The sequence below is a fragment of the Platalea leucorodia genome (genome assembly GCF_965183815.1).
Source record: "Platalea leucorodia genome assembly, chromosome: 16".
NCBI lineage: Eukaryota > Metazoa > Chordata > Aves > Pelecaniformes > Threskiornithidae > Platalea > Platalea leucorodia.
This window is the reverse complement of record NC_138838.1, coordinates 9869427-9878306: the sequence shown is the minus strand read 5'-3', so window position 1 is coordinate 9878306 and position 8880 is coordinate 9869427. Positions and strand designations below refer to the sequence as shown.

Genomic DNA, 8880 nt, shown 5'->3' with positions numbered 1-8880 from the left:
CAGTAGCTAAATAAAATAATTAAGGTGCTAAGTGATAACATTCATTTGGTTCTCAATAATTTAGCCAGCCTGGTTTTCAACCAGGATATTTGCAAATGAAGCCACCCTCACGCCCTCCCATGCCATCAGCAGGGACAGTGGTGCTGGGGCAGCTCAGCATCCGGTAAGATCAGGCCCACCACGGAAAGGAAACTTCCCTGGACGAAGAGAACAAGCTCCTGCTACCCCTTCCCACCTAAAGGAAGTGCCCTGTTCCACTAATCACCCTCTGGATTTATATATGACACAAAAAGAATTGATTCGAGTCTACAACCAGTCGTTACAGAGGCTTTATTTCAATGGGCTGCGTTTTTCCTCACTACAGCTGTTTTCCAACAGCTCACGTCCATCCTTTGGCAGGGCTGCAGACCTGGTTTACAACCAAATACAACACGGTGTGTTTTCAGACATTCAAGCAGCAATATGTAACAGAGAAACCGCCTCGTCATAAAGAAATTGCTACTGAGTAGTCCCAAATCATACCCGGTTCTCACCAGCAGCCTCTGGGCTGCTACGGGGGCGGTGGGCTCAGGCACAGAGTGGGCACGGCTGCTCTCGGTGGCTGCAGCAGCCAAGCACCGTCTCTCACCTGCAGCCCAAATCCTCTCCACAGCACAAGCGACGTACAAAGTCCCCCGTGTAACAAGCACAAAGCTCGCAGCCATCACCGGGTATTTTACTGCAAGAACTGAAGGATTTGGCTGGCTGCTTTTAAAACCTAGCTCTGTCTCCCTTCCTTGCGGCCGCCCCTCCGAGGTGCCAGTGGGAGGTGTTACCTAGTACATGCAGGTGTCTGACTTCAGCGTTTCTGGTGGTATCGTGCGTCAGCCAAGATGCAGCTCAGGTCGGTGGGGCTCTCCCTGTAGCTTGCAGCGACTGTGAAGACCCTGGAAAGAGCGCTTCCATATCCACACCAACAGAGCACAGCCATGAAACGCCGAGCAGCCTCCCCCGTCAAACAAAAAAAACATTCAATCACCGTGCCTCAGCTTCTGGCTGCAGATGGAGTGCAGGAGAATACCTGTAGGAAAGTAAAAATAAATTCAAAAAAAAAGATCTTTTTTTAAACCACAAGAACATCATTCTGCAGGCCTGGATGTTTGCTTGATTTTTAAATACAGAAATTTGGACTATGATGCCTTTGTGCATCAGAACTGTTTTTACCAGTAGCAACAGAGACATTCAGCGACTCGATCCCAGGGTGAAGCGCTCTGCCAGGGGGGACGGTCAGCATCCGATGGCACAAGAGCTGCGTCTCTAAGGAAAGTCCGTCACCTTCACTGCCTGCAGAACAAAGACACAGCTCAGGTCAGCTCGCAGCCACTGCCACGTCCCTCTTCCCCCCTCCCAAGAACAGTTCTTGCTAATGCTCTGTAACAAGTACACCCTTGCCTCTAAGCCCACAGCAACCTCACCAGCTCCCATGGAGCAACAGCCAAGAACTACCAGAGGCGAGACAGGCACCTTACCTGCCTCCCCTTCCTGGCCCACTCCAGTCTCCCTGGATCTGTTCTCCAGTACCTGAAGTGTTTTTGAGGAATACCTGTGCATGCACAGCGTAAAGCACAGAGCCTCGTAGCCTGAGTGCAAAGATCCCCTGCGCAAGCAGCCACCGTGCCAGCAGACGGCTGCCCACGTACGCGGGCGGCTGCCGGAGGGACAATGCAGACAAGAGGCCACAGGCCTGATCTGGTCCAGCAAATCCCACATCCCTATTGATAGTGACGGGTTCAGCCTTTTCAGCACACAGTACCACCGGCTGGGTGCAACTTGTGAATGCAGACAGTTTAACCAGAGGCTTCAATTGATTAGTTGTTAAACCATCCAACAGCCCTGATATGTTTGGGCTGATACACTGGTGAAACAGAGTTGAAATCTATCCCAGGTCATTAGTAGTTGTTTGACTCGCACTGTCACAAAGGGAAATGGAAAGGGAGAGGCTTTAAACAATCCTGCGCACAGACAAGTGAAAATGCAGAAGACCACAGACCTCCCAGCCCTCTTGGCTCCCCAAAGAATTCTTCCACATTCATTATTTAGAGCTACACAGACAGCTACACGGCTGCAAGAATACCCAGCTCATTTCTAAGGCGTGCTCACCCCCGACAAAACAGGCTCAGCATGCTGGAAGCCAAACGTTCCCCTTCGACAGCCATATCCCGACCCCAGCTGAACCCCAGACTCATCCTGGGACGGCACTGCCGGGGCACCCGCTGCCTACCAAGGGCTTCTGTGCCTCTGCCTGCGTGACCAGTGCCGTCACCAAGGACTCGCTCAAGCTCACCGAAATTTAGACGCTTACCTGAAGTCTTAACAGCATACACGTATGCTTTAGGCACTGTCCCTGCCACTGGAGCCCCGCTCCACAAGGTAAACGAGCTCTTTGCTGGGCTGAGTTGCCATCAAATTCTTCCCCTGGTGTCTACTTCCAGCACCTCCCCAGCAGGTCCCGTGCCCCGTCCCTATGTATGGATCTGTGCGACACCGCTCCGACCGCACAGGGCAGGAGAGTGCTGTTATTCCCATTTCACAACTGGAAGCTGAGGCCCAGCCTCACGTTTTGCTGGCCTGATCTAACTGGCAAGATGCATTTTGAGCAAGCAAAAGAATGCTTTGGGTAATGCATCTTGCATGACCTTCCCACATGAAATAAGCCACACTGGCAAAAACATCCTTTGGCTGGGGTAAGTGAACCAAAGAAAACCAAAATCCCATCCTAACCATTATTTCCTTCCTCCTTTCTTTAAACCAGAAGTGCAGACAAGACCTGGGTGAGTTACCCAAGGTCACACGGGAAGCCTGGGCGACACAAGGAATCAGAGCCAGGCCTCCCATGGCCCGGCCTGCTTCTTCATCACTAGACTGGGGCTCTCTAGGGATGCTTCAAGAAAAAAAAAAAAAAAAAAGAAAAATTATCCTACTTTTTCCTGATTGAACACAGAAAAGTTTTACAACTTACAGCCATATTTGTCTCCTGAGCCTCTCAAAACACACTCTCATGGGACTCTCCAACTGGGACAGCAGCTATTGCCAGAGGTACGACAGCTCCTGGAGCAATCCTCTCCTCTCTCTGATAAGGGTCTTACGATTCCTAATAAAGGCAGCAATTTTGCTTCCTGCTTTTACAAAGCTTTTTATGGCTCTGGCTGCTTAAAATAATTAGGAGCCATAAATTCAGGGCAAAAAGACTTGCACAGTGTGACACGAGGGAGGGAGTATTGACTGAATCAGATTAAATCCTAGTTTATACTGGTGAACAAAACACTTCCCACTTCAGATCTTTGACTTCCATCTCTTAGCTTTGTCCCTCACTGACAAGCCTCAAAGACCAGAGTTAGAGCTTGGCTGAAATGACAACACAGGTTTCCTGCCCCATTTACAATTAACGCCACTGTAACAACCGCAGTCTCCCGTGCTGGAAGTTCAAATCCAGGCAGAAGCAGCCATGCTGGCAGTTCAGAGAAATACGCAAAACGAGCATCTCGATAAAACCAATTCCATGAACAGTCTTAAACCCCAAGCTAAAGCCTGAAGGTGTAAGAAGAACAAATTACCCAGAAACTCTTCTTGCTCAGACATCTAAGTGCTCCCAATCTGTTCCTGTTCACACAAGGCTCCCAGTCTTTAGGGCAGCCAGCCTGCCTGTCACCTTCGGCAACGACTCCGGTGCAGACAGCATTAAGCTGGACTGTCCAAATCACTCTCTGCCAAGCCAGCGAGGATGCCAGGAGGGTGAATTCAAGTCTGCAAATGCTTAACTTACAAGACAATCTGTGCAATGCTAGGAAGCTCACTACCACGCTAAATTATCTCTGCTGCTCTCTGCAGCTGCAGGTACGCTACATATTCAGATCTAGGACGTTTCTTCAAACAACCTCAGCATCAGACGACTGTAATGTCCAATTTTCTTTTCAGCGAAGAGTTAGTGCTCAGCAGAGAGTTGAAATCATTACTGCTGCAAGGTCCGGGAGCTCTCCTCATGCATCTACCAATCGGCCTCCAATCTCCCTTGACAAAAGGATATTTGGACTTTTTCCTGGAGAAATCTCTCATAATTCAAGGTAACGACACCACTGCCACTTTCACCCCCTTCCTTTCTCCTGGTGTTGTCGTTGTTTCTGGGATGCATTTCTTTGTGGTCCATCAGCAGCGCTGCCAGCCTCCCTACTCCCTTTATAATATAGCTCCACACATCTTGTACAGATGCCAGATTTGCGGCGTTGTCTTGTCAGTATTTCTAGGAGTTCAATAAACATTTTAATTAAAGGAATGTCTTCTGAGCCAAGAAAACCGCAGCACGGGGCAGGATTACAGCCCCTTGACGGCTCATCGCCAGCATGACACTACTTCCAAGTGTAAAAGCTCAAACCAGCTCTTGTGCCAGGTGACACAAAGTGGGGGGCTACAGCATGGCCACACAAGGGTGCCAGCAATCCTGGCTGAATTTTTTTATCTCACTGCCACGAGGCCATTGCTCCCCTTCTCTTCACCTTCTGGGAGGCTGCACAACCCCAAACTCTGCCTACAAAGGACAGCATCCTTTGCAAGTATCCACTACACAAAGAGGGGGCAGAAGCAGAGGGCCCTGTAGGAATCGCCCAGTTTAGGTGCTCAGGAAAGTGGCACCCATTGCTCAAAGAGCGCACAGGTCTGGCAGGGAGGAGATTCCACCTGCTCCTCCTGCTGGTACCGCAGCAGCCAACAGCTCCTGCCTTCTCCTAGGTGTACAAAAGCAGCCACCGACTGGTCTCCGTGCCACAAAGCCCAGCTTTGTGTTCAGACCATCCCCAGCAACAGCTCCTCATGCTTCTTTCCAGACCTGGGCACAGAGATATATTCCTGTTTTTTTTAAGAGGAAACATGACAGAAGAAAGACATGGCACATCTCACCATTACAGCCGCAGCACGGCAAGAGCAAACACGTACCTCCCGGGTCTCTCACTCGGGTTTGTGGGTTGCCAACACAGAAAATCCAGGTTCAGGGCTCTAGGACAGGATCACAAGCACCACAGAACACGATGCAAAACAACACGCTGTGGCTACGCTGACCCAGACCTGTCCTGCCACTGAAAACTGCCATCTACACCCTCTGCAGCTACTAAACTCCCTGTTCATCTACACAAACTGGTCTGTTCTTGCAGTTCCTACTGAGATGCTGCTCGGCTCCCCCTCTTCTTCTGGGGCCCTATTTCATTTGCAGCCAGATCATTCTAGTACTTCTTGCTCAGCTTTTCTTTCCCAGACCAAAGCGTGGTGTAACATAACAGACCTGCAACTAGCTTTGGAGTGAAACATCACCCTGATCGTTCCCTCACACATGCACTTCCACCAAGCCCAAAGCTCTGCAAATTGAAATACCTATTACTATAATAACGGGTTTATTCCACCGAAATTCCAAGCAATTGACGACAGGAACATCTTCCACATCCTCAGGCTTGCTGACCGTTCCCACGACTTCCCAGCCTTCTGCAGTTTTAGCCTAGAAAGGGAAAGAAAACAGATGTTAAAAAATTGCCTACTTTTCAAGCTTAAAAAGCAATTAAGTCATGTATGCAAACACACTTTTTTTTTTTTTTTTATGTTTTCAGTTAAGCTGACTGGCTTTTCTAGATTTTTTGGTATCCCTTGAATTTTTACCACCAAAGTCCTCCCAGTACCAGCACACAAACCTTGATTTAAGGAAAAGAAAAAAAAAAAAAATTAAAAAAAAAGTAATTTTCCTTCTGGTGTTTATTCCAGTTCAGCAAGCAAGCAAACAGCAACTGAAAAGCTTTTTTTTGCCCACACAACAGTTCTAGGAAGGTTTTTGCCAGGAAAGCATACAAAAAGAGTAGTGTTAAACAAATTAGCATAAGGCTACTCCACAGAGCAATGCAGTGGACGTTCTCAAGTGCAGGCTCAGCCATCAGAAGCCCACAGTAACATTTTCAAACACAAGTGCACATTTTCAAACTCAGATGCCAAAAATCAGCTCATACAAAAGGCAGGGCACTCAACATTCAGTGCCTCACATAACCAGAGAACCAGCCTTCCCTCCCACATCCTAGTAAAAAGAGCATTAATTATTTTTCTTGGAAATCCATTTTAACAATAAAAAAGCCACTGCTTCTTGCCAGCTTCATTTCCTGTGAAACTGGCACTTTTTATATTACGTTATATCAAATTTACACCCACCAGGCAATGCCAAGGGTTAGGCCAGTGAATCCGGGTCCAATTAAATGAACTGCTGCAATGGCTCAAAATGTTAATAATTCAAGCTTTACAGAAACAAAGTGATTCTTCTAGCTGTTTCAATTAAATATCAATGTATTTTATGTATCTTTCGTTTCACCATCATCCAGAGCTTCAGCTGCCACAGACCCACTGTATAGCTGGACAAGGGTTTTCTAGCACCAAGCAGGAAGAGTCCAGGCTTACCTCTGCTCGGCCTCCTCGCGGTCACATCAGACCATGACGAGCTCTTCCTCAAAGGGACACAGGCACGCAGTGACCCTGGGAGCACAGACCGGGTGCCTCTGTTCCCCCAAGGGTCCGCAGCCTCTGCCCTCCCACCCCGTGCTGAACCCTCCAACCCAACCCCACAGCTCCCCCAGGTCTGGGGGATCCCACACAAACAGGAGGGCAGATGAGAGCCTGCAGCTCCCCGCTCCGTGTGTGCACAGCGTTCAGCCGGTCCCCAGCCCTGCCAGGGCACAGGGGACCTCCACGAGGAGTCGGGACAGTCGCACGGTGCTATCACAGGGGACGGATGCACTCTGCCAATTCAAAGCAACTTCCCTGGGTTTGTTTCAGTTTAAATCATTTTTTTTTTCCACGTGCATTCCCCCCCTCTTTTGCAACACCATTCTGCAAAGGGCCCTACCTCATCTCACCACATAGGTATAGCTTAAAAAGATTCTCAGCAGCTCACACCAGCCCTGGTTCCTCCTCTCTCCCCTGCTCCAAAGGCTGCCCAATGCTGCCATCGTGTGCTTGGGCCCCGGGATGCTGCCTCCGCCACACGCCAGGCAAGACCCGCTGCAGGCAGCAGCGCTAGCTCTGGTCCCCACGGAGAGAAAGGGAGACAGACCCCATCTTACCGAGCTGGCAGCCTCGGGAGATAGACACAGCGTGATCCTGCTATCGCCATTTTCCAGAAAAAGACTCACAACTCAGCCCTGTTACCCCAGCCGATGGAATGGGACTGGGGGTGCGTGCCCGTCAGAGGTGGTCCGACAGCACAGACCACCGGCAGCAAACAGGAATGCAGAGCAGGAGCACAGAACGCTGCAAATAACTGAGTCCTTTTCCTGCACCTCCTCTCTGTTCAACAAATACAATATTTGAGGTTTCTTGAGACCAATGGGAAAAAAAAAATGTGGATAATTTTACCTTCAAAAAGCTCCGGAGATCATCTGTGCTGTAGACATCGAAGACTTCCATAACTCCAGAGCTAGCTTTGCTCACTGTCGGAGTCAAGGGGCAGCTGCAAGGAAAAAAGAAAGGAAAAGCGTCATATGAGAGCAAAAAAGGAAATCCAGGAGAATTTGTGTTTCTGTATTTCCTTCTCTTGCCTCTGCTGCCCAATTCCAACTAGTCCACTAAGACCTTGCTCGCTATACGGATGTATTTTCCTATGGAGAACAGGAGGGCTCAGAAATTAACCCAGGAAATAGGTTACAGCAGTTTTGTGCACAGATGGACAACTGAAACACAAAATGGGTTAAAACAAAAAGTACCCAGGGAGATTCCTTACCAGCCTGGAATACCACGTCCTGCAGCCTCCCTGCAGAGCGCAACGCAAAGCAGCAGCTAGCCAAATTCAGCTCTCAAGCTCAGTCCTAGAAAGCCCTCTAAAGAAGCTGTCGAGCAATGCAGGCTAGAAACCTCTTTGGGAGCCAGGAGGAAAAGAAAGAGAAAAGCTGAAGGAGCAGATAACCAGCCCCGTACCTGTTCCTCTGGCTTGTCACCACTCTGTCCACCCCCAAGAAGTATGCGGAGCGCAGCAGTGCCCCCAGGTTCATGGGATCCTGGATCTGCTCCAACACCAGCCAAATCAGCTGTCGGGTCGGACTCTCTTCATCCCCCAAATCAGGCTTTTCAGCTTCCTCCAAACTCTTGAAATGGAGAGGAGTGGCCTCCAAACAAACTCCCTGGTGGACCTGACCTCTGCAAAGAGCATCTAGCTCTCTCCTTCTGACGTGGTGCACAGGGACTCCCCGGGCTGTGGCCTGAAGGACAAACTCACTCATAACAAGCCGCCGAGCGCCGCTGCTCTGCTTGAGGAACAACCTGAACAGGTCCCTTCTCGACTGAGAGAGGGCCAGGGAACACGGTGCAATCCCAAATAAGATCTCTGAGCCTTTAGTCCTCTCGATGGACAGAGGCTTTCGTTCCAGCCTCTTCCTCGCCTTTGAGAAGTCGCCCTCTCGCGAGCTCCACAACTCCGCGCTGGCTGGCGCAGCCTGCCTGGCCCCCCTCTCGTACCGCTTGTGCCACGGCCGTGGCCAGCTCTGCGGGGCCAGGCCCTCGCGGGAGGCACGGGGGTCAGCCACTGCTCCAGAAACCTCCGGGAGGGCCGCTGGGGGAAGCTGACCGCCACCATCCCTGCCTCGGGGTGGCCCTTCCTCACCCCCGCCTGCGGCTGGCGGTGCGAAGGGCGGGGGCCGCCGCTCCCGCGTGGAGCGGTACCTCAGCCCCCAGCACCAAGGACCGCGGTGCGCGGGTGACAGCCCCACGGCCCTCCAGACGCTGGACTTGAGCGCTTGCTCCATTGGTGCCTCAAAGGCCTTTCCACGCGGGAGAGGCCAGCGCAGGCCGCGGCTGAGCTGACAGGAGGCGGCCCCGCACCACCCTACGGGG

The 8880-nt window shown here is 50.8% G+C and overlaps 1 protein-coding gene across 1 annotated transcript; it reads right to left on the bottom strand.

The window, feature by feature from the left end:
* Positions 1–399: 399 nt before the first annotated feature.
* On the bottom strand, positions 400–8880 carry MRM1 (mitochondrial rRNA methyltransferase 1). Its single transcript, XM_082327943.1, has 5 exons — positions 7969–8880; positions 7411–7504; positions 5398–5518; positions 1204–1323; positions 400–1060 (listed from the first exon to the last, which is right to left on the bottom strand). The coding sequence occupies exons 1-5, from the start codon at positions 8790–8792 to the stop codon at positions 1011–1013; spliced, it is 1209 nt and encodes a 402-aa protein (XP_082184069.1). The 5' UTR covers positions 8793–8880; the 3' UTR covers positions 400–1010.